The 26925-nt window shown below is 41.3% G+C and overlaps 1 protein-coding gene and 1 pseudogene across 1 annotated transcript in view; one reads left to right on the top strand and one right to left on the bottom strand.

Annotated features, from left to right (window-relative positions):
* c1ql1l2 (complement component 1, q subcomponent-like 1-like 2) overlaps positions 1–24796 on the bottom strand; it is a 39604-nt gene extending 14808 nt beyond the window's left edge. Inside the window, exon 1 of the mRNA XM_088328888.1 lies at positions 23667–24796. Within this exon, the coding sequence (XP_088185014.1) occupies positions 23667–24287 (621 nt within the window). The 5' untranslated portion in view covers positions 24288–24796. The remainder of the gene's footprint in view (positions 1–23666) is intronic.
* On the top strand, positions 19381–19559 carry LOC148373740 (U2 spliceosomal RNA; annotated as a pseudogene).
* Positions 24797–26925: the final 2129 nt, after the last annotated feature.

The raw sequence follows: 26925 nt of genomic DNA, 5'->3' as shown, positions 1-26925 counted from the left end.
GTTGCGAAAAGATTTGGTCTCGTGCTCCGTTTTGTCTTAACATGTGGCCCAGTGCAGGCAAGCGGCTGTCACGCAGAGCAGTAGAAAAGAGAACGAGCTACCGATCAGCTCCATTTTAAATGGACCAGGGACGCTTGACCAGATCTTGCCTCTGTTGCCGTGGTCTTAGCTATCTGATCCACGCAGCATTCGAGTGACGGACTGCTAAACCTGTTAAAAAGCCAAAAAAGTGAGAAATTTGCGTAATGTTCTGTACTTGAGAGGTCAAGTCAACTCATGTTTATTTGTATAGCCCTCATTCAAAAGGAGTCTCAAAAGGCTGCACAGATCACAGACTATTGCAAACTACAGACTATTATTACACCACCCCAATCGCATAATTACGTACGATGAGAACATTATTTTATCAATACATCACCTTACATTCAAAACTTCATGTTATCAAATTTCATTATGGTACATGGTGAATTGGTACGTTTGGGAACTGGCCAAAAGGGGACTCAGTTGTTCCATCCATTCCAAAGTTCTGAGTTACTTAGAAGTCAATTTTGTGCTGGGATTATTTGCTCTACAGTGTAAACACATTAGCAGTAATGACAATTCCAAAATAAGTCGCAATATATATTTATATTTTCAATTTTGTACGCTTGTTCAGGTTAGTGATGGCGCCTGGGAAGAAACTGTCTATGAGTCTGTTTGTTCTTTTTTTAAGGGACCTGTAGTGTCTACCAGATATGAAAAGTAAAAAAAATAGTGCCCAGGTTAGGAGGAGTCCGTCATGATATTGTTGCGGTATCACAAGCCAGCATTATTTGCAAAAATGCTGAGCGTCTTTACAAATGGTTGAGATGGCTGAAATGATTTTTAAATTATCTGATTTTTTTGAGAGGCCTACTGTGAATGAAAAGGACATTTTAGTTCTACTGCTCTGTTGCACCTTCTTTAATCAAAGTGTACCGTCGCACAATTGTGTTTGAACTTTGCTTTGGTCAGTTGCATGTAGATTTAAATGTATAAATAAATAAATACATAAAAAGTTAAATAAAGAAATAAGACAAGTATATGCCATATAAATAAATGGCCCACATAAATAAAACACGTCATACCTAGATGTATGACATTAATGTAATGTATTCATTAATTTATGCATTTTGTCATTTATTTATTTTGGTATTCATATATTAAAGTTTTTTTTTGTTCATTTTGTTGTGGATTTTTTTGTGTAATTATCAGGCATTTTGTCTCGATTTTGTCGTGTATTTTGTGACAACAAAACGTTATTCAAATTAAAAGGTGGGTCACAATGGCTGAGCTTTTCACCTACTGGTTGATCAGTGATCTCTATATTGAAGCACTCGTTGAGTTTGTATCCACTGATATATCCCTTGAAATCCCTTATTCCCTTGAAATCTATGATTAGTATAACCACAACTCTCTAGTGTAGGGAATAACACCTAACGAAAAAGCAATCCAATGTTGTGGCATCGTAAAGTGATCAGCGATCAGTTCATCAGAGCATTTGTTGATCAACTCATAGATACACGAAAGAAACGAATGACAAAATCAATTCCAAAATGCACAAATAGATTGAATTTATGTCATAAAAGTTGTACTTCTTGATTAATGTATGAGTTATTTTATATTTATGGTATACATTTCTAGGTATGTATTCCTATGATATACCTACATATGGCAGGAGTGGTCCTCCAGACCTTACAGTGCCACGTCAATGAGCATGAGTGTCTCCAAACACACTCATCAGCCACAAAATGAGTTGGATTTTAAAAATGGTGTCACACATTCCTTCACGAAACAACGCTCATTTCATTGAGATCATAAATCACATTAAGTGCAGTAAAGCATATCGCAGCTCAGGTGGGTGAATGTTTACACAAACCCAATTTTTTATTGTTAATTTGACATTACTAATAGATTTCTTCTCATGAGAGCTTGTGTAACACGCACCATTATCCATCTCTAGCCTCAGGAGACAAGCTAATGAGATCGAACACAAGTGGAATTTGGATTGGTTGCTCTGTACTTACCGCAGTAAATTGACCTTCAGTATGAGTATCATGTATCGTGTGAGGATTTAACAGTGATGTGTGGTGAGGCACAGTCAGACTTAGAAAATAAACCTACAAAATAAAAAATAAAAAAATCCTCCACTTCCAACTGTGTTTTATCTTATTTTTATTTTATTGCCTTAACTCATATTGTGTTCATGTTTTTGATAGTTGTAATATTCCTTTATTTATACATGTATAGAGTTTCTTAGTTTTATTATGCTGACAACTGAGTGGACAGCAAAGTAAGAACTTCATTGTACAGGGAATCAAGGTTCTTTACTATGCATATGACAATAAACACTTTGAATCTTGAATCTTGAAAGAAAATCACTGTAGATTAATTCTGAGTAAAACCATTCTCACAGGTGTAGGAAAAAGACCTTAAGAAAAATCCATTCAATTCCGTGGGTGGCTTCATAAAACCCACATGAAGTGAGCATGGGGCCATCTCACATATTTCTTATATCACAAATGATTGAACTATATTCTAATTAATGACCAACAAATGTTTTTTTATGATTATCTACCCATGTTTCAGAAATGATTGATTGTACCTAAAAATTTGATCGTACAGTTTCAGCATTGTTGAAGTTTTGTATATCTGTTGTATTTTGTGTTTTCTATTTTTTTTAGCCCTTTTTATTATTTTTTATTTGTATTTTTCTCTTTTCAAAACGTGTTATAATCTGAATTTTATTATCATCTTGCCTAAATTATTATATCACCACATTGAGTTAATCTTTAATTGATTACTTGTGCAACCTTTTGTGTACAGTGACGGCTGTTTTGATTGCTACATAAAAAGTTGAATTAAAATGAGGTATAATACAAATTCTGGATTATTTGGGCCTTTTTGTAAATCCATCATTTAAATTGAGACATGAATTGTTTCATTGTCATGTTAAAAATGTAAGCATTTTAATTCGAAGTGCTTTGACCTAATAAATGTTGTGTGGGGCAGCACGGCGGCGCAGTGGTTAGCGCTTGTGCGGCACAGTTCATGTCATTCACGACAGGTTCAAATCCAGCTCCAGACTTTCTGTGCGGAGTTTGTATTTTCTCCCCGTGCTTGCGTGGGTTTCCTCCGGGCACTCCGGTTTCCTCCCACATTCCAAAGACATGCATTTCAGGTGAATTGGCCGGTCCAAATTGTCCCTAGGTGTGAATGAGCGAATGAGTTGTCTGTCCCTGTGTGCCCTGCGATTGGCTGGCAACCAGTTCAGGGTGTCCCCTGCCCACTGCCCGATGATTGCTGGGATGGACTCCCCGCGACCCTACTGAGGATAAGCGGTACGGCTAATGAGATGAGATGAGATGTTGTGTGCACAATTAAAACCAGAATAGGGGGATATTCTTTAATTGTCAATTATCAAGTGGTGCTATATGTACAAAATAGTATGTTAAGGTCTTATCACTTATTATTGAAAATTAGTCTGTATTAGATCGTTGTTGTTGTTTTTTATTAATGATGAAGCTATGAGAAATAATTACGGATCATAAACACAAAAATATTGACTGTTTTAATATTTCCTTCTTACGTATTAAATGGTATCCTGGCAATTATCATGTTTTATCAGTTTTCTTTTTTGTTTTTCAAATGTTTCTATCATTTACAGCTTGCAGGGAAATAATTAACCAACATCCATTGTCTAGAAAAATTATGGAATGAGAAAATGATCATTGTTTTAATTGGTGCAGCCTCAAATTTCTAAGGTGTGGAGTTTTAAATCACAGATCAGATTTTGTGCATAGTCCCTCCCATATTTTTAAGAACGTTAGATATTGTTCATATTTGTAATTTTAAAACCAAATGGTTACACTCCAACAGGATAAGTTTAAGCTCACTGGCAAAAAATGCATTGCAATTGGATGGGTTATTGGCCTTCAGCGAAGTCTTCCATTTATCTTTACAGACGTAGAATTATTAATCGTCTCTCATATCAAATTCCTGATCTTCTTTGGCCATTAAAATAAATGCTTTTTTAATGTTCATAACAAGCTGTGTGGGCGTTTACGTGGAATTGTTGTATGTCTCGAGGCAACAAATTCAAAGAAGATCGATATGGAATCCTGCGCAGTAAACCTTCGCAAACGTTTCAACCATGAAAGCGAGCAAAGCCGTCGGGAAAGGCGGTCGGATCCTGAAAACATGGACACTCGTGTTGGCTTTATTCATCAGATGAGGCTTGATTGAAAACATGACAGGGGTAGGTTATCTGTTAACGGGAGATTTGCAATCTGTCAAGAGCAGAGTAGGAGAGGAATGAATTTCACCAGCTGTCTTTTCTCCTGTTGAAAGACGGCTGCAAGAGCATCTCTGATGTGTAACTGAGAAGAGTCTGTGAGGGTCTTTTTATTCTAGACAGACTGCAACTTTGACCCCTGCTGTCCGGTCACTCGAGTTTGCCCCTTTACCCTTTTGCAATCCTGACTCATCACTCAATTAGTAATCCTCACTGTCTGCCTCCAGCACTCACACCCACAACGCAACAGTGGATCTCAGTGGAGTCTAAAACCGGTAAGAGTTGACCTTTTGTTCACTCGGACAGCCTCTTTTGCGGGCTTGAAAGTACCACTCATTTAATGGTTACTGTTGTTGTCTACTTTTTTTTTAGAAACACAGCACTTGCACTCAATAAATCCATTCACCTTTAATTTACATACAGCGGCCCCTCTACCTACATAGGAGCTACTCAAGACACGAGATATTCGGGATACAAGATGTCTTTCGAGCAAATTTCTTGTCCGAAATACTCGGGAAAATGGCAGAGCAAGACAAAATAGGCAGACCACATTGATGCATCCCCGTCGCAGAGGTCTGCACCCCGCTGTTGCTACAACAGCTGCACCGCAGCTAGCAGACCCTGGCCCCGTGCAGAGAGTGCCTTGGGGTCTAAACCCAGCCTCCAGGTACATGATGGGGATCTGAGGTCATTTTATTACCATCTTATTTATTGTACTACTTATTTTATGTTAAATTATTATTTCATCTTTTTTGCGATCAATAAGACACGTTTTATAGTTATTTACTGTTAACTTGGATGCATTTGGAAGGTCAGGAATGGATTAGGTGGTTTTCAGGTATTTCATACGGGTGAAATTTGCTCAAGTTACAAGAAATTCTATTATCAGAAACTGGGAAGGAATTAATCTCATATTTGAAGGTATCACTGTACATTATATTCAAAAATGAAAATGTACTCACAATGTTTACATTTTTTCACCCACACATTTAGTACTCATTTTACACATCTGATTCGAATAATCAAAAACGCGACACTTTTCCTTCCATATTATCGATGTCAATTTCAGGTCGCTGGCCCTATTCTCCACAGTATGAGTAACATGATGCTGTTGTCTAGTAATATAGGGCCTGCATTGTACGCAACGCAGCACCCATTTGCATTGTCCTTTCGCGTTGTAGTAAATATGTGCTCGTCTTCGTAATCTGCATCTTGAATGGTCACATGATCCGAAAACACCCGACGTAAACAACTCCAAGCAAATTAAAAAACAACCCAACTGAAAACAGCATCAGATGAGTCCTGCCGCCGTTGGCGTTCTGAAGGCAAATTCCTCACACGGTTGGGACCAGTGTGTATGGTAAGAAAGGGGCAATTTAATTTATTGTTATGGATGTTAAACGCTCGCCCTAATATCGGGGGTGGCTTGTTACGAAAACAAAATTTGTTCTTAAATTTGAGCATACAATTTCTAATCACGTGTTCTTTTTTTCTAATGCTTGAAAAACAATTGGTACATAATTTAACATGATCAATTTTACAAATTTTCTATAAAATATTTTCACATTAAAGCTTTTACCATAGAAGCAGTGAAAAATGGAATTCGACTTAATTGTCAACCCGATATATTTTTTTTTATAAATGGTTCGAAATAATATACCAGGGTTATGCAAGGAGGCCGAATATGCAGACTCTTTGTCATAAGATGCCCCGTCGAGGAAAGAAGAGATAATTGTAGATATTGTTGACGGATTTTGGGGGATGGTGGCTAAATGTCAGGGATGTGGGAGGGATTGTGAGAGGGATATTTGTATAAGAGAGGCCGGGGGGCACTCTATATCCCATATGGCCCTCATTATAAAGTAGAAGCCTTATGAGTCAACAGAGTACTGTCCTTAAAGGTTTTCCCAAACAGTTTTTCTTTTCAATTAGGCACAGAACGTGTAGTATTCTTCGTCACAGGTATGATGTTTTTAAAACGCATTATCTCGGAAAATAATTGGAATAAACTGAATAAATGCGTATGGATTTCATGCAAAAAAACTTGTGCTAATTACTCACATTTTAAGTCAGTGTCATTTATGCATCTGAGACTGTCCTCTTAGATTTGATTTTTATCTCTCACTTGGAGGCAAGAAACTTTCCTCAGTGCGTCTCACTTTAAACAGAACAAGATGTCCTGCATTTTAGCATACACGATGACAGCAAAGAGTTTAGCAGAGGTCACCAACAATGTTCCCTCTAATTTTCCACGGGTCTGAGCGTTCACACAAAGTCGGTGAGCAATGCTTGAAACAACAGTGAGCCACCATAATCCCAAGTGTGGCAAGATAATTAATTATCAAACATGTCCAAAAATTGACATCAAGTTACATTTTGCTGAGTTTCCAGCAATGCAAAAACAACCTGAAGAGCCGTTTAGGACCTGAAAGAGCCGGTTCCTTTTTAGTGAGCCGAGCCGAAGAAGCCGGTTCTCGATATACTCTACTAACTTTACTCAACTTCGTTCGACTTCAAAATACCGCATTTAGGACACAACGTCAGGGGAACCCGTGTATTTTTACCTTCATGCACTGTAACTTTGACTTAAGTCGCTTCTTAATAAGTAATTTTGAGCCCTCATTTTTGTGCGCTGGCTAGATTTTCTTGTGCGCTGAGAATGTGCGAGCAGTGCGCAATTGCGCACGCGCGCAGCTTAGAGGGAACACTGGTCACCAACCTTTTTGAAGCTAAGAGCTTGTTATTGATTGGTGCGAAAGGCTACCATTTTTATATAATTTCTAAAATAACAACTTGTATGATTGCTATGTTGTTACCAGGTTGTAATTAGAAGTCAACCACTAAAACATAATATCAGTTAGAAATCAAATTTACTAGACCATTTCAATGACCTATCACTAATGAGTTATTTTCAGAATCGGTCTGAGAACTGCTCAGGTGATCTCAGGGGGCTTCCTTGTTCCCGCAGGCACTGCGTTGGAGACTGGTGTATAGTCAGCGGGGAAACCAAAAAAAGAAAGTTCCCTTGAGTAAAATATTTTCACACAAAATGTCTATTATCCGTTCATTTTCTGCATTGCTTATCCTCAGTAGGGTCGTAGGTTTTCAGCCAATATCACTAAAAATATTTTTTTGAGGAGATAATCAAAACTTACACCTATTTATTATTTTGTTTGGTTAATGGAAATTTGAGTTACATATTTGGGGTGAAATAGTACAAATTGAAAAAATAAATTAGGTACAATGATTGTGATTACCAATTTCCTTTTAATTTTTGCCAAAGAAATCTCACCACATTGATAAATAATGTTGGTCATTTAGTGTATTATTTTTCTAATTTAACTTTATTTTACCTTTAACTTGTAAATAAAGAAAAATAATTGTTTACAGCAAACTTTTCTTTAATATATATTAAATATAGATTTTGATAATAAAAAAATAGAAGGGTTGTGTTAGAAATAATCAACATTCTTAGAATATCGACTATTTGAGCTTTTTTTTATTTTACTGGAAAAAAAAATCTGAACTTTAGTAAATGAAGTGAAGAAAACTATCTTACTACAAACGAGCAAACCATTCTATGAATAAAAACAAATACCCTTCTCAATATTTTTTCCTGTAATAATATAATTAATAGGAAACTATCTTTACATTACATTATCATGTGCGGACGCTTTTAAAGGTTTCTTATTTTCCGCATGTTTTTGGAGGTTTTTCTTGACCTCATATAGGTTTCAAATCAGGGGATGGTGTAATAATTCGTGCAGCTTTTTGTGATTTTAAGGGCTACACAAATAAACAAGACTTTACTTGACTTTATATCAATATTGATTAGTGAAATATGTATAAAATTTCAAATACGGTGTACACTTTCTTAATGTACCTCAATCGGGAAAAAATGTCACAGTTAAGTAACACAATCTGACTACTATATAAAATAACAAAACTATTGCTGACGTGTTGTCAGAGGCATTATATGGTGAAGTCAACTCACCCTCAGTATGTTTTCCATGCTCTTGCAAAAATAACAAAACATATTGAGGGTGAGTATTTAACTGTATCTGAAAGTGACTTTGATCAAATGATCATTTTCTTTCTCCACTCTATAGTCGGTGCGCAGCAACATGGTGTGATCCTGACATTTACTATATGCGCTGTATTTCCTGACAATCTTCATTTAAGAGCTCTCACAACTAATTAGGCTTCAAGCTCTAATGTTCCACTCAGCAGAGCGTCAGCCCTGGTGTCCAATTACGGAGAAGACTGAGGCCAAAGGGTCCGCCTCCGTCGCCGAGCAAGGCGTCGCTATGTGGGTTGCGGACGCGAATGCATCACACGGGGTAAGAAATGTCGCAAAAAAAAGACGCACACGCATTCACTCGGAAGCTAGACCAGGGATGTCAAACTCAATTTGGCTATGGGGCCAGATCCAGACTTTCTGTTCTCAGGCAGGCCAGATATGTAAAGGAATTTAATTCTAATATTTTTAGCTTACTGTAGTTTTTCAGTATTGTGCTTTATCGTGCAGCCTACTGTAGTAGCCTACCTTACCTGTAGATATTGTAATCATGGACAACAAGGGATTTTTGAAAGAATAGATTGTATTTCAAAACAATATAAATATATATTTTTTTTCATGTTTGCCTTTGAATACGTACATAGGTACCTTTTAACAATTGAGTTAATGCAGTTTTACACCTGAACCAACTCACTATGCCATTAAAATGTAGGAGTTATGAAAAAATATATGATTGTTTGTCATACTAGTTTGAAATGAACAAATATAAAATGTAAGTTTTATCAGTGCATAGGCAATAAGATTAGACTACATCAGATTAAACATCTGACTCGGCTGGGCCCACAAAAGTTGATGGTTCATCCTTTATTGCCCTCTAGCGACCAGGGCAGGGGTCAACAACCTTTTCGGTGCGGAGTGCCACTTTCAAATTTCCTTGTAAATCAGTGTGCCACACCAAGATTAATTACTCGCACACCATTTTTTTAATATCCAACAGAGCTGTCATTTTACACCAATCCAAATATACAACATGGATAGACATTTTAATAGTATAACTCAGTGTTTTTCAAGCCCTTTTGAACCAAGGTACACTTTTATTTATAAAAAAGTTCCATGGCACACTGTCCGTCGAAAATATTTTAAAATGAAGTTACTTCAAATATTTTACTGTACTACCTCATAAGCAGACAATTACTATATAAAAAGAAGAAAATAATACTGAAATAAAAAAGAATGATGTGCTTTATGTTTTTATTTTTTACAGTGCAATCTTAAACCGCTTTGCAAAAACAAATTAAGTTATTAAATGTACTGTGCTACCTCAAAAGCAGATAATTAGTACATAAAAAGTATATAAAAATCTACTGCCACCTGCTGATATGGATGACTATTACAGTTCCTTGTCTGAAGAGTGCAAAAATACTGAATAATGGCCTGATTTTTTTGGAAAGATAAAATTCCAACGGCACACTAGACAAGGTCTCACGGCACACTTGTGTGCCCCGCACTCTGGTTGAAAAACACTGGTATAACTGACCTATTTATCTTCTACTATGTATTCTTGTTTATCAACTAAAACAACACATGTGAACAACATGTGGAAAGGCCTGTAGCCATTCTGACTTTAACTTTTTACCACAAAAACTTTTTACCACCAGAATCAATCATTCTTCATCAATTATAAACTTCAATCAAAAAACAAGTAATATGGTCAGCTACTATACCATTCATCAATGATATCTTGTTGCATAAAATATCAAAACTTGAAATACTGTAACAGCAGCAACGCAGAAGGCGCGTGCGCACACACACGCTTCTTTAAAATATTCGCCATCAGTCAATGGTTTTCCGTGCCTTACTATTCAGTGATCACTTTGTTAGATAGCTTCAGTGGTTGTGTTTTTAGCAGCGACAAAGGTTTTTAGGGTCTGTGTTCGTTTGCTATCTGAAAACACTGCGTTTTAATGGCCCGCGCTTTGAATTCATCTGTCCACACTGGCTGGAAAGAACAAGATGTTTTCGATCGAGAGCCGTCATGATTCGTCCATTTATCGCGCATGTGTTTCGTTGGCTGGGTTAAGACACGAAACTCATCTTTGCGTGGCGCCGCGCAAATACGCCCTGACACGCGGTGGGGCGGTAACGTAAATGATAAATGGTAAATGGTCTGCATTTATATAGCACTTTTAAAGTAAAACTTCGAAATAACACGGTGCGCAACTGAAAATGTCAAAATTTCAGGTAAATGCGCTTGAAAAAAAAAAAAACATTATTATGTTGCTGTTCGCTCGCGTGCCACTGGTTAACCCCCCGCGTGCCACTGCTGGCAAACGTTCCATAGAAATAACCAAGAGCAGGGATTTCAAACTCAGTTTGCCTCTGGGGCTGGATCCAGACTCTTTGCTCTCAGGTGGGCCAGATGACTAAGAAGAAGGTCAACACCGAATATTTTGCTTTGCTGTTAAGTACTAGATAGATAGATAGATAGATACTTTATTCATCCCTGAAGGGAAATTCACATTTCCAGCAGCATCCCTTCGCTGAGAACAATACAATAATAATAAAAAAAAATAATACAATATACAAATGCTATAATATACTATGCTTTATCATTCAGCCGTACCCTACAAATTTTAATCGCTGATGATAAGGGATCTTTTCTAAGCACAAAATAAACATTTAAAAACAATTGCTTTTTTATGTTTGGCATTAAATGTGTCAACATTATGTTTATTTTAACAGTTGAGTAAATGTAAATCTGAACCAACTCACCACTAATAAAAACAAACTCGAGAGTGAGCTAAATAAATATATATTTGCCTCAAGTGTCATGCTGCTTTAGAATAAATATGAAAACAAAATAAGAGTTTAGCAGTGAACGAGCTATGCAGGTCAAACTACTACGCTGGACCTACTGAAGCTAAGAAAATACTACAAAATATAGTTCAGTTCAGCATTCAACACCATCATCCCACAACATCTGGTGGACAAAATGAGACTCCTGGGTTTCAACACCCCCCTGCGGAACTGGCTGCTGGACTTCCTCTGTGACAGACCCCAATCAGTGCGGATAGGTCAGAACAGTTCAGATGTCATCTACCTCAGCACGGGCTCCCCCCAAGGCTGCGTCCTAAGCCCCTTGCTGTTCACCTTGATGACACACGACTGCGTCCCTAGGTCCGCCACAAACCACATCGTGAAGTATGCTGACGACACAACAGTGGTGGGCCTCATCATGGATGACGACGACCTGGCCTACAGAGAGGAGGTGGAGCAGTTGGTGGGCTGGTGCAGGGACAACAGCCTGGTCCTGAATGTCGACAAAACTAAAGAGATCATTGTCGACTTTAGGAAAAACCAGCCCGACCATGCCCCACTTTGCATCAACAACAAGGCTGTGGAGGTTGTCAGCAGTATCAAGTTCCTAGGGGTGCACATTACAAACAAACTCACCTGGTCCGTAAACACTGCATCACTGGTTAAGAGGGCACAGCAGCGCCTGTACTTCCTGCGGAGGATGAGGAGAGCCCACCTGCCCCCACCCTCCCTCATTACATTCTACAGGGGCACCATAGAGAGTATCCTGACCAGCTGTATCTCTGTGTGGTGTGGAGGCTGCAGCGCTACCGACTGGGGTAGTGTGAGGAGGGTAACGAGGACAGCAGAGAAAATAATCGGGACTACACTTCCCTCCATTCAGGACATTGGCCAGAAGCACTGCCTATCCCATGCTAAAAACATTACCGGGGACCCCTCTCACCCCCATCATGGACTGTTCACTCTGCTAGCCTCTGGGAAGAGGTACTGCAGTGTGCGGTGCAGGACCACCAGGCTCCGCAATAGTCTAGTCCCCCTGGCCATTAGACTGTTAAATGGTCAATCTAACATATAGTTAACTTAAATCTAAACGGCTGCTAATCTGACTTTTGCACTACTGGCAGTTTTTTTTATAGCTTGCCACTCCTTGCACATTGCTCTCTGCACTATTGTAATTACAGCGTTATTGTTACAGTGTTAATGTTACTGTGTACCTGACTTGTTAACCTGACTGCCCATTTTGCGCATCTGGTTAGCTACTCTTCTTGCACTATCGGCACTATGGTAAAATACTATACGTAGCCAAAATACAATACAACATTATTTATATCTGTACATTCAAGGAAACTGTGGGGGTCAGATGCATCGACATTTCGTTCTGTATACACGTGTACTAGAATGACAATAAAGTAGATCTGAATCTGAATCTGAATCTGAATAATCTTTACCATAAAGCCAGATTAGACACCAGCTCTTTTGCACCTTTACTGCCCTACGGCGGCAGGAAACTGCATTTGGTTTGTATTTATTTTAAAAAGTGTCAGGTTCTGCACGGTTGCCATGGCGCCCAGCTGGCACCCCCCCTTGACACCGGCTGACTCGCATTTGTCAGATCGTTGTTGAAAACTTGTTTATGCGTGTTTATACTTGTTGAGCTTGTTGGACTTTGTTGCACTTCGGTGTAACATTCTGAGAGATTCCTGCAAGTTCTGATTAATTCTGGAAATGCCTAGTTTGTAGTTTTGCCTGTGTTTGACCCGTTTTTTTTTTTAGTATGGTCCGTTTGTGTTTTGGACAACTTTTCTTTCTCAATTAAAATGTGAGGACGTCTACGCAAATTGGTTCCTACTTCCTGCTTCCCGTTCCGATTTGTGACAAAAAGATCATAACTTTTAATAGAAATAAGATGGAGACTTGCTTTTTTTACACGCAATTGTGGCGAGCTGGATTAAATCATCCAACGAATCAGGTCTGGCCCAAGGGCCATATAATTGACTTGACTGATCTCAACTGAGACTCATTCCTTCTCAAGCCAGGTCTGCCTATTTCCAACAATGCGTTTTCTGTTACAGCGCACACAGAGTCCTCTCAGTCCTCTCCGCCAAGAATAGCAGCTCCAAAACATTGCTGGAATATCAAAATCAATCAACGCTTGATGTGACCCGTGCATTTTTGACCAAAAAAAAGTCAAACTCAGATGAAGCTTTTTATTTTGTTTCAACTGCCTCATGGACGTATGCCAGCAAGCCGCATCCAGATGGCTCCCATATTCAAGGCCCGGGTTTGCTTTCGCATTTCAATGTCTTGTTCACCTGAACGCACAACAAAGGTGGATAAAGCGGCGACCGCTGAAGGCACAGTGGAACAACTCATTTGTGCGATACTTAAAAAAATCAGACGGAGCAAGATGCTTCGCGGCGATGCAGTTTGTCAGCGGTCCTAAAAAAGTTCCTTTTTTTGGGACCACTTGCAGAGCTGAGCGGATGTGAAAGGAGAGATGGAGGGCGATGCACGGCTGGCGTGTGCATGAGCGCGGTGAGGATTCAGTTTGTGGGGGGCCGAGCACGGACGCCAGAGGAAGACTGTGGCGATAATTGCCAAGGAAGCGCCATGTGCACGAAGGACGGTAAAGCTTATTAAAGGAGGAGACGGTGATTATTCAATACGGCCCTCTGGAGGGCCCCACGCTCTAGTCGTTGCTTTTAATTAAGTCTCAAAGTGTTTTGGAGGATTAATAACAATATTTTAAAAGGGGGGGAGGGCAAACATATCCTGGATCTTGCCCACTTGTCTTATAAATTTAGATTATATTGAGATGGGCATACATAAGTAGGGTTGGGAGTTTCAAGGTAACTCGATCCTGGAACGCACATACTTTTCTCGTTTACGTATTGTACTAAAAAATTGCTCGAGTTTATTTAACCCGTAACCTGCCACATCACACTGCTAATCACATAATTTAAGTGGAGTTGGCATGTACTGTATATATAGCCCTACAAAGTGCAATTCGAGTCATGTTTATTTGTTTGGCCCTTGATCATAAAAGGTCTCAAATGGCTGCACAGAAAACTCAAAACATTTACAGTAGCACTGTCTCAAGCACAGTGTATAAGAATTTCTTTTCACTGATATTCTCCCTACCCTTTATACTGGCATCTAAGCTGTCTCTACAATTATAAAATACTGAAATCATGGGGCTTGCTTGAATGCAAAAATTTGGTTGTTGGTCCTGGCATTGCGGCTGCGTGTTTAGTGCTCAGCTCCAGGGTTCAAGTCCAGGGACTGCGGCCTCTCCGTGCAGAGTTTGCATGTTCTCTCCGTGCCTGCATGGGTTTCCCCCGGGCATTCCGGAATCCTCTCATATTCCACTGATATACGAGTAAGGTTAAATGGCGGGTCCAAATTGTCCCTTGGCGTGAATATGCGAGTGAGTTGTCTGTCTCTGTGTGCCCTGCGACTGACTGGCAACTAATTCAGGATATACCCTGCCCACTGCCCGAAGATGCCTGGTATGAGCCTGGAAAACACTAAGCCTGGGAAAAGGGGAAAAGTATCCGAAAAAACTAAGCAATGAAGGGGAAAATATTTGAGTGATTTGGAGCCCATAGACAAAATGGATATGGAGTGTGTTGGCTAAGGGTTTGTTTGCAAGCTCTCAAGATTACACAAGAAATATGACAGCTTCATAACTCTATATTATTATGTGGGTAATTTTATAGCAGTTTAAGGGGGGCGACTTCAATGTGAGTATATCCGGTAACTTGTAACTAGATGGTTACTTTTAGAGTAACATGCTACTTTTGGGTGTAAGTAATCCGCAGAGTAACAGAATTAATTTTTAATTAAAGTACCTAGTAAAGGTTACTAATTTCAGCAACGTGCCTTTCTCCTTCTGCGTTTCTTACACCATCTCCAAGTTTTTCCCCCCACAAGCATCATCGATTTAGGCTCTGAGTCAAAGAACGTGCGCCCGTGGAGCTCAAGGACGGCGAAAGGGAAGAGGGTAAGAAATTGGCGGCGCTGAAAATAGATTTGTTTACCTCCCAGGAAGGCGCAGAAAAGTTTCAGAAACAACGCCGCAATTCTTTTGCACGCCGGCAAGTAAGCTTTCAAATGTCGTGTCAATGTTTGACACGGTCTGGAGAGGAGTAGGAGCGGCTTTTTGCTGGGGTGAAACGGCGCCGCAGGGTACGGCAACCTCGCCGCACCACTGCAGCCCGAAGATGATAAAGTAGTGGCTCAGTACCCTGGCCTCGCTCTGTGCTTCTTGTCCCAGTGCACAGTGCGGCTTTTTTGGCGCCTTAATGAGCTGAGGAGGGCTCTGGTACCGCTGCGCGGTCTCCGTACGGACAACCAGCGCACCATTAGCTAATGTGGCCCAACATTTAGAATCAGTCAGCACCAAATGTTCGACTGAGAAGGCTCTTGAGGCCAACGCCGTCATCCATAAAACAAGCTGAGTCCTTTTTTTTTTTAAACCACTTGCAGAGTAGTTGCATATTTGAAGCAAATGTACTTTTGGCCAAAGTCAGGTTAATTATTTTGACCTGGTGATTGAGTTGAAAATTGGATTCGGGCAGACCATAAAAGAAGAGAGGTTACACTTTTGAAATCTGAATTTGATGTTTTTGTGACTCAGTGGGTCCTGTTGTGTTTTTGGGGCTTTCCCGATATACAAAGACACCCTCCTTTTTTCAGGGTGTTTCTCAGTTTGTTCCTCACTTGCAGTAAATTTAGTAGTGCTTATTATGTACTGTATAGATTTTTATCGTGCATCGTGTTCTGCATTCTGACTGGCTAAGCAGAGGAAGATGCTTCCTATCGCCAACAATGTTGGACCTCTCCACCTGCTAAACCTACTCAGGAACCCCATGCAGTTTTTGGTGCTCCCGAGAGGCTCCCTGATGCTTTTTCAAAAATGTTTGATTTCTCTAGGACAGAACTAGAAGGGGAATACAGTTCTCCATAACGGTCATATGATAGTGGCAAAGTATCAACTAAAGTTGAGTGGAACAGGTCCTTAATTAATAAAGATGTGCAACAAAACAGCAAAATTAGTTTGAAAGTTCTAATTTGATAGTGGAGAAGTTGTTAGAAAAAAAAAAGGAATTAAACTTCATAAAGTACAAATACTTTACGTTGGATATATTCTTCACGAGGGCAGCACGGCGGCGCAGTGGTTAGCGTGTGTGCGGCACAGTTTTGAGGTCGTGGGAACCTCCTGCGTGGGTTCAAATGCAGCTCCCGGCCTTACTGTACGAAGTTTGTATGTTCTCCCCGTGCTTGCGTGGGTTTCCTCCAGGCACTCCGGTTTCCTCCCACATTCCAAAGACATGCATTTCAGGTGGATTGGCCAGTCCAAATTGTCCCTAGGTGTAACTGAGCGAGTGAGTTGTCTGTCCCCGTGTGCCCTGTGATTGGCTGGCAACCAATTCAGGGTGTCCCCTGCCCACTGCCCGATGATTGCTGGGATGGGCTCCAGCACCCCCGCAACCCTACTGAGGATAAGCGGTGCACCTGATGAGGTGAGATATTCTTCACTAATAAATAAATAAATATAGGTTTCTACTTTGCAGATTAGGATGTTTCGCGTTGCACATGCAAGTTCATGCATTTCTTGGATGTTCACCAATAAACTATTCTTTTTTTCATCTTTTCTAGGGTTACGGTTGCCATTTGACTGTAATTGAAACAGGCCTTTTCTTGATTTCATCATTTTCAGACTAAGATAACAAATAGACTTGAAAAAAAAATCACAGGAACGAGCATGAAGTCACTCTCCAGGACAAACCCCAACTCACCCCCATTCAAGCTACCTAATATGTTCTGCCTTGAACAGCTTTGCTAATGTCATGGAAAAAAGGACTCTTTGAACTCAGTTGGACATTGTTAACACATATCTTTTAAATAAAATATTATACTTGTAACATTTTAAGGACACCTCCAACGACGCACTCCACCTTTAACCACATATATTCTGGGTGCAAGTAGCGCACCTGCTCAGCTAGATCTGTATCTGTTTCGAATTCGGAAAAAAAAATAATAAATAAACAAATTGAGACATTTGCAACTTCATTTTCCTCACTGCAATTATCATTTCTGAATATGTCTGCAGTTTCTTTCATACTAGGAGCCAATTATCATGAGCAGCTGGCAATTAAAATCAGCATACAGCAAAAATCTAAAAACGTCTGTTGTATATTTATCTCTCTACAGAGAAGAATATGAAATTATACGCTGTCTATAATATGAACTTGCCAAGCTCATATCCCTTGTATATGTAATGAGCCTTCAAAATGATGTTTATGTTTGTGAAACCCCACCCGACTGTCAATCAAATAGTTGAAAATAAATCATAAACATAATTGTGACATTTAACTAGTCATCTGTCAGGTTCACTGTACGACCCACAAATAACTTAGTAAAAAGTAATTCCCAAGTATATCATATGGCAGGGTGGACAATCTTTTTGAGGGGCGGGGCCCATTCGGTCAAATGTTTTTTGTATAGAGGGTATCTTCGAAACATTGTGAAGGTTGAAAATAAATATCTTTTTTTTAATTATCCTTAATACTTCACCTATGTCAAAGTATTGCAATTATTAAGGGACGCCAAACTTTTGAAAGGTAGTGTGTTATGGTGTATCAGCTCCTGTCACTACTATACCTAAGGGCCCGGTCACACAGCCGTTTGCATCTGTATCGCGGGTAAAATTTTGCGGGTTTTTTTTGCCCGTGGTTGCCCGCGATGGAAAATGCGCAAAATTGGCTGTTCATCGGTGGTATGCCCGCAAAACAGACGCCGGCGACTGTTCCGCTTCCTCATCGCGTCATTTCCGCGTCATTTTCTCGTGTGGACCACGGGTATAAAAGCTCCCGAGCCGGTGTTGTTCCCAAATCCGACTCCTACGGAAAGCACTGCTGTATATCGTCTATATGGCGGTCTCAAAGCGTCCAACAGCGCCCAACAGCGTCTGCTTCATGGCCAGAAATTTCAGCCTCGATACGCCCGTGAAAGGCTGTGTACCCGTGCGCTAAAGTATTGAGCAGCGCAAAACTTTTTCGCGCTGCCAGCCGTGCGTGAATTTCCGACCGCGTGTTAAGCACTGCTGTATCTCGTCTGTATGGCGATCTCAAAGCGTCCGCCTCACAGGCAGAAATTGCTGGCCGTGATTCAGCCGCAAACGGCTGTGTGACCGGGCCCTAAGGCGTCGTTCAACCCATCCTCCTGTACTGCTCTATAATGGCAGATATAATAGTCCAGGATATCACTCACCAACTACACAAATACGTCATCCCACTACCATCAGGGCGCACATAGAGAATGATAAGATTTAGGAGGGCCTGCCTTATAAAAAGCCTGATCCCTTCTGCCATTGCCTTTCCAAATAACAGGTCCCACAGACAGATTTGATTCTGTCTGCCCTTATTGTCCCAGTGTAATGTGTGTTTGTCATTATACTGTTTAACCCTCTCATTACCATGGGGGCACCAGCGCCTCCGTTTGACAAGGCCTTTCAAATTACATTTCCAGACTTTGGGGCTAAAAGAAAAAAAACTTTAAAGAATAGAAGATGGGGTATGGATATAAGGGGCCGGTCACACAGCCGTTTGCGGCTGAATCACAGCTAAAATTTTGCGGTTTTTTTTTTGCCCGTGGACTTAGCAAAAAGGCCAAGCTAAGGACCTAGCATCAAAGCCTTGCTACTCTCAACCAAAAGGCTAAGCTAAGGTCCCAAATTTAAAGTTTTGCTGCGAATGCACCGAAAGATTTATTCGAAATGAAGAGAAACTACGCTGACGGGGATCCATGTTCACCCCCTTGACGTCACGAGCACAAATGACGTGTGCTCGGCATTCGCGCTGTTTATACACGGAGAAAGGCGTTTGACTGTCACACGCGTAACACGCTAATTTCACGTAATAACACCGCGATACAGGCGCAGAACATGCTATTACCATGCTCCACCCACGATTACCCGCTGAAATTTCCCATCCTACCCATGTGTAAGCACGCCCTGGCCGCGGCCAGAGCACGTCGTTCCGCGTCATTTCTGCGTCATTACCTCGTGTTGACCACGTGTGCGGCACGCGGTTTAACACGTGCTCAAACTTTTGAGCAGCTCAAAAGTTTTGAACGCGGCCAACAACGTGAACATTTCCGACCGCGAGTAAAGCACTGCTCTATCTCGTCTATATGGCGGTCTCAAAACGTCCAACTGCGCTTAACAGCATCTGCTTCACGGCCAGAAATTTCTGGCCGTGGTTTGCCAATCATGAATATAAGATTGTGTACTCCAGAATTGTGTACTGATCTTTGATTTTTGCATTCCGGAGATGGAATAAGAGCTTGCTCTGTCCACTCCACGCATCGGCCCGGTATTGCAGTACCTCCGGGAACGGTGCTTTCGCAATGATCGCAGCAAGGCTTTAGGGCTAGGACCTTAGCTTGGCCTTTTGGCTGAGAGTAGGTGTCCCGGCTCCTAGGCTTTGTAGCGTATTATGAACTGACCGATAACGGATAATGGATAATGAATAACGAAGATAGAACAATGACCCTTAAAAACCCCAAAACCCCCCCTCAGTGCGCTCGTGAAAGGCTGTGTGCCCGCGCTCTGAAGATTTGAGCAGCGCCAAATAATTTCGCGCTGCCACCCGCGCGCTAATTTCCGATTGCGTGTTAAGCACCGCTGTATCTCGTCTGAATGGCGATCTTAATGCGTCCAATGGCGTCCGCCTCAAAGGCAGAAGTTTCTGGCCGTGAATCAGCCGCAAATGTCTGTGTGACCGGCCCTTATGCATAAAATGGAATTCAATCAGAGTTGTTCTCCAAAACACCCACAAGGTGGTAGCAACTTCCCTAAATGGATTATTACTCAGACATTGGTATCACAGTCATCCACGTGTGGTAACCATCAAATCACAGGGTAGAAATGACACATATGCAGGCGGAGCAAAGCAGAGACAAAGCTGTTTTTTTTTACCCCTCAATCTATGAGAGAGAAAAAAAAGACCAAAAAGTAAGACCATGTGTAGAAAATCTGTGATAGTGAACAACCCTTCAATATGGTTGATAGAGAAGGAGTGTGGAGAGTTGGTTGAAGGAACAAGTTTGTCTAGGGCAGATCGATCTCAACAAGAATAATCACAAAAATTCCAGGCAGCCTGTACAATAATTGGTCAATACAGAAAAATTCCTGAAACATCTTGACATTATTTATTTTAAAACACAGAAAACTACAGACTTCCCTGGTTTTAAGAAACAATCTTTAAGCATTTATCATGAGAGAAAATGAGGGCGCCATGTGACCTACCGTCAGGCTTCCCATTTTGTCACAAATTGCTTGAGTGAATTTGAGCACGAACGGTTGAGCAACACACATAGACAGGCAATAGAGAAATCTCATCTCATTAGCCGTACCGCTTATCCTCATTAGGGTCGCGGGGGGGCTGGAGCCCATCCCAGCCAACTCCGGGCAGTGGGCAGGGGACACCCTGAACTGGTTGCCAGCCAATCGCAGGGCACACAGGGACAGACAACTCATTCGCTCATTCACACCTAGGGACAATTTGGACCGGCCAATTCACCTGAATTGCATGTTTTTGGAACGTGGGAGGAAACCGGAGTGCCCGGAGGAAACCCACGCAAGCACGGGGAAAACATACAAACTCCGCACAGGAAGTCTGGAGCTGGATTTGAACCCACGACAGGTTCCCATGACATGAACTGTGCCGCACAAGCGCTAACCACTGCGCCGCCGTGCTGAAATAATCAATATAATTATCTTTTGCAAAAAAGAGTCAGCTTTCATAGTAAGTTTTGTGTCTGCTGCGTGTTGCTTCGTCATTATTATATTTCCTATACTGTAGTTAAGCATGAAAGGGCAAACAAAGACAAACCATTTCTACTTGATTACAATGATGGGGACCCCCAGAGATGCATGCAATGTGTGTGTATTTGCAACTTAAGTGCCTCCACAGCCCCCCTTTCTTTCCCTCGGGGAGCGCAATAACACAGCAACAGAAGGTGTCTTACCATCAACATATGTTACTCCTCCCTGATTGTATATCAGCGCCTTTATGCACGGCCATAAAAAAGGAAAAAAGCTGTGGAGTGAGACGTTACGCTGCCGAGGCCACCGTGTTTTGAACTTGACGAGGGTGAAGCAGTTAACCTCTACCTGGCTGTCCTGATAAACGGGTGGGGGGCGGGGCTGTTGGGGTCCTTGCAGCAGAATCAGTGACGCTTTGTATATTCAACTCAGTTTCTAAACTTCATTTCAGGACCGCGGCACCTTCTTGCATTGTTCTGCGTTGAGCAAGTTGCCGTGACTCATTTGCATATGCATACGCATATATATATATATATATATATATATATATATATATATATATATATATATATATATATATATATATATATATATATATATATATATATATATATATATGTTTGGTGAAAGATAATGATGAGGCTGTTGTTTTCCCACTTGGGTTGCTGTAGACAATTTACTCTTGCCGTCAATGTTAAGATATTTAATTGGAGTGTTAAGCTTCTGAATGTGCAGTCTCATTATGCAGACAATAATTTCAAATAAATAAAATAAATACAAATTTAATTTTCTTGTGTTTGTGTGCATTCTTTCAAACATTTTCCCATCTAGCAGCATTGAAAGCTGTTCTTATAATGTTGTTTGGTAATGTTGCATAATGAGAAGCTCAAACTAATAACATACATTTTAAATTCATCATATTTGTATGACCTCACTTTTTGTTTTGTTTTGTTGAATGTCCGTCAGTGTATAACAGTACTCAAAACCATCATCTTTAGAGCAAAGATTTAAATTCCTTCATGCCATCGTCTGCTGCCACCTGTATATGTGCAGACGAGCCGCCCTCAAGTCCCTTTCCTCCCTCGGTTATTCTGTGCTTTGCCATTATCTATTTATTCAATTTTGTTTTCATCTATTTGCTTATTTGTATCCAATTATTTATTTATTTATTCATTGTCCTATTTCTGCGCTTAGTTGATATTCCAGGTTGGGGAGAAAGATGGCATTTTTCTTATTGCACATTGAATATTTTGATACAGCAGTTTGAGTTACATTTTAGAGTCGGAAGAGTTCTATACAAATAAATTTTGATTTGATTTGACCTGTAAAGGAGTTTTATGTATTTTATTTTATTTGAGCTTATTCAATTTCCCATAAGTACCAAAGGGAGGGTTAAAATAAGCACTCTCGGTTCTATATTCAAACTGGAATGCAGAATGGGTTTTATTTCTCTATTTATATTCCTGGTAAAAAAATGTTTCGAGATTTATGTGTGTTTATTTATTCTGTTTGTGCTTTTTAAAAGGGTATTTTAGCAGATTTATTTCAGGTGCACTCAGTGTCACGTCGGTCTCTTATTTTCCTTTTTTTTTTTACATGGCCAGATTTAATGACAGGCACCTTGACAGAGTGCAAACTGCACGGGCAAACACGCACATTAGTGACCCGGGAGGACCCCTCGTATCAAATTAGTGCCTTGTAAAAGTTATGCACGGACGGCAAAGAGAAGCGGTGAATGCTATTTAAATGGTATCAGAAGATTGTGGACACTTCCATACTCAAGTGTTTAACACAGCAACATTTAAGGTTGCATTTGTGTGGTTGGTATCGAGGTGTTGATTTAAATTTCCCTGACACACAAGTCCAAAATAACCTCCTCGTGCTAATCCCCAAAAATAAATTCTCTGGGAAGTGAAGAAAGGTGCAGATAGGCTTTCAAAAATGTATGTGTGTGTGTGGAAGGGGATGCAGGTTAAAGTAGGGATGGGGGGGGCAATGTCAGGACGCATTACAAGCGGACGGGGGGGACACAATTTGCAACCAGTCAACACATTTTCATCTCCAGGCGAACCGCATGCCACAGATGTGCGCCCTGCACGCAACCTTAGGGACCTTTTATTAGGTACCCCTGTACACTTTTAATGATATCCTGTACAGTAAATCATGGCAGTAGCTCAGAAGGTAGAGCACTCGTCTTGGGATCAAGAGATCGCAGTTCGAATCCCGGCTCCTCCGTGTTACATGTCGAAGTGTCCTTGGGTAAGACACTGAACCCCTTATGCCCCCAATAAGCAGGTTAGCGCCTTACATGGCTGCAACGCCGCTATTGGGAAATGTGAAGCACATTGTAAAGCGCTTTGGGAATTCTTCATTGACTTAAAAAGCGCTGTATAAATGCAGATCATTTCATTTTACCTATCTCAATCACATTGGTTGCATACCCACAACACATGCTAAGCTGATAATGCATAATTGTTACCTTATTATTTTAATTTAACAAATTGCTTACTATATTGGTTGCAGTGTTGGCTAAGTGAGCTTAAAAAATCAATAACAAATTGTAATAATAGATGCAATGTTTAACAATTACAATTGATAATAGAGCGGGGCTGTTGTTTGGGATGTCATTAAACAGTGCAAGTGGGGCTTTTTGAAGTTAAGTCGGACAAAAGTTCCCAAGCACTCACCTGTCCATTCTTGCATAGGTCGGCCCACATGCTGGTGCCGTCACCCCCCCTCATCAGCACGTGATAGATGAAGAAGTACGTGCCTGGGATGCTGCACACAAACTTGCCCGCGATGCCGTCGTAATTGTTGCCAAGGTTGGTGACCACGTCATCGAACTTCAGGATCTCGTAGCCCTCGTGTGGGTTCTTGAGCCCGGCATAGAAGGCCACCCGGGGCACTGTGCTGTAGGTTGCTGTGCTGATAGCTCCATTGTTCCCTTCCAGACCCAAAATCCCAGTCCTGGCTTGGTCCCCTCTATCTCCCGGGGGTCCCACTGGCCCGGGCGGCCCTGGTTCTCCAGGTGGCCCCGGCGGCCCCGGCTTCCCCGGCCGACCGGGCTTCCCCTGTGGACCCTGCAAGAGCGTGGAGGGTGGCAGGATGTTGGTATTGTCGCTCAACGCCTCCGCTTCTGCTTGCAAGCCGGTGGAGCTGGTGCTGCTGCTGCTGCTGCTGGGGGTCCCCTTGTTCAGGTAGGGGTCGCACACCATGCGACAGGTGCCCAGCATCTCATAGTGGCTGGGGTCCGTCCCCACGGAGCTGACCAGCACAGGGATGAGTACCACCAGGACCAAGACCAGCATTACCCCAACGGCGGCCGCCACCAGGGTCTTCTTCCCGATGCTGAGTCGGGGAAGGGGCTGAGCGGCCAGCGTGGGTCTCCCGGGGGCGGAAATGGTGACCGTTTGGTGTGGGGAGTCTGTTGCCGAGGAAGAGGACCCGCAGATCCTGAATGGGGGCGCGATGGGTCGGGCAGCGGGTGCGTGAAGCTGAAACCCGCATACACTTCGACGGACCTTCCGGCTGCGCTCAGTCCAGGACGGCGCGTACAAGGATCACTTTTAGAAAGCTGGTTGATGCGCTCTGAGCCAAACAGGCAGTGAGCGCGCACTTCAGAATACACTCTGACTTGTGAGCGGAAGACCGAAGGATGCGAGAGGGAGTCCACAAGGATGGAGGGCGGGAAGGATGGAGGGGGAGAGAGAGTATGAGTGTGTGCACTTGTGCGTGTGCGTTGAGTTTTTGGAACCCGCTTCTCAGGGTAGGATTTTTATAAAGCGCTGGCAATTGGGATACTCCCCTCCCTTCCTCTTCTGCGCCCCTACTGAGTGAAAGACAAGTGATGCTCCATACACTCCTGCTTCTCTCCCTCACTCCACTCTTGTATTTCTCTCTCACTATCTTTCCCTCCCTCCCTTGCTCTTTCATCACTCACCTTCCATCCATTCCATCCATCCATTATCTGCACTGCTTATCCTCAATTGGGTTGCGGGGACTCACCTTCTATTTCTTCATTTTTCATTTATCACCTCACTCTTTTCCTGATTTTATTGCCGTTTTTTTGCTCTTCTTGCTTTAACTTCTCATCTGCCTCCAACCTCTAAAAATAAAGACTGGGCCGCACAAGTAAAAGCTGTTGCAATTCCCAGAGATGCAAACATTTGAGTATAGAGCACATTGGCATTTAATAAATAATAGTTGGAACTCCAGGCATCTTTAATGTGGCCTCTAAATTTGCAATTCCTCCCTTAAGTTAGTACTCTCAGAATGTTACTGAGCACATGATTCTCTCTCATCTGGTGTTTTTCTTTTACTATATAAACAATAATTAGCTAGTAAATGTCATAGAACAAATTTTAACATTTGAGCAGGTTTTTTAATCTGATTACTTTGAACAACAGATGAAAGTTTTCAACCTACTAAATTATTTTAAGAATGACAGCACCCTCATAATTTATCCCCAAAGGTTGTTATTTTTTTAATGCAACTATTATTCCTGCATTTTTATCTTTTAAAAATGTACTTTCATTTTGAGAAGAAAAAAGCCTGTGTCTGCAGTGGACCTAATCTTATATGTAATAACTTGTGAAGCCCTTAGAGACTAATTGTGATTAAGGGTTATACAAATAAAAATGACTTGACTTGACTTCAGAGTACTCCATGTTGCATGGTCAAGGTTGGATTTAAGGTTGAGTTGACCGTCTTGAATAGAAAAAAGTATCGATATAACACCATTTTCAGGTTTACAATTCTAAGTGGTACTTGCAAATTTGGTTTTCAGATTATTTTATTCATGTCCTAAATCATGAAAGGTGCTGATTAATGGTAACATCCTGAACCCGACCGAAATTTGGGCCTCAAACTTCAATCATCAACTCGGGCTCGGGCTGGGCCGGATTTCTCTTTTGCATTTTTTTTTTAAATTAGTGATGTATTGTCTGGTGACATAATGGTGGACCGACGTAATAGTGGATGCTGCCAGAAGGTGACGACGCTCTGTGGAGCGGTTAAGTGTCCTGAGAGCAAACAATACAGTACGCAGATTTCCCAGGCTTCAAAAAAATGCGTTGGCCCTCACTGACCAAGCTATGGATTAGCATTGCCTGACTACACACGTTGCTAGCTTATAATGGCCCGATGGCGTCAATAGACATTTCAAAAGATCCTAACCATCAAAAGTACGAGACTGGCAGGGCAGGCAGGGCGAGAGACAGAGGAGGCAGCGAGAGTGGATGTTCCATCTTTGTCGCCAGTGTTGTATTCAACAAGGTAGTTGGAACCCTGCTCTGTGCTCACGGCCGTTTAATTACAGTAGCCATTCTCATCACCACAGTTTAAAGCAACCCCACACTCTTTGGCAGGGGTGGGCAACCTACAACACGCGGGCCAGCAATGGCACGCGAAGGGTTAACCAGTGGCACGCGAGCGCACGGCAAAATAATAATGATTATTTATTTAAAACATGCGCATTTTTACCTGTAATTTAGACATTTTTCTGTTGCGCGCCGTGTTGTTTAGAGGCTTTACGGTAGGGGAGGGCTCTTCTGCTCCGTGTGCGTCTGCACAGCGACTCGCAGAAGAGGAAAAATCCGTGTTTTGACCCAGCCACAGAAACACCGGCACGCGATAAATGAATGAATAATGATAGCTCCTTCAGCGAAAAAACCTGAACTGACGACTCGGGGCTTGTGCAAAAAATGACTGTGCTGTTTGCATTACCTGTCAACCTCCACGGCTTCAAGCCCTTACAAACTGTTGTATTTTCATCACAAAATACAAAAAAATCTTACACCATATTTTTTCATTTTTTCAAACGTGATTATTTATGTAGTTTAACATTTCATATTGTAAATATGTTTCATTATATCATTATGTACATATTATTACTAGAAAAATAAAAATAAAAAATAAATTAAAAAATCAGGAACAATTGTTATCAGC

Source organism: Urocampus carinirostris, chromosome 1 (genome assembly GCF_059441175.1).
Source record: "Urocampus carinirostris isolate Australia breed hairy pipefish chromosome 1, RoL_Ucar_1.0, whole genome shotgun sequence".
Taxonomy (NCBI): domain Eukaryota; kingdom Metazoa; phylum Chordata; class Actinopteri; order Syngnathiformes; family Syngnathidae; genus Urocampus; species Urocampus carinirostris.
This window is presented reverse-complemented; position numbering and strand designations above follow the sequence as displayed.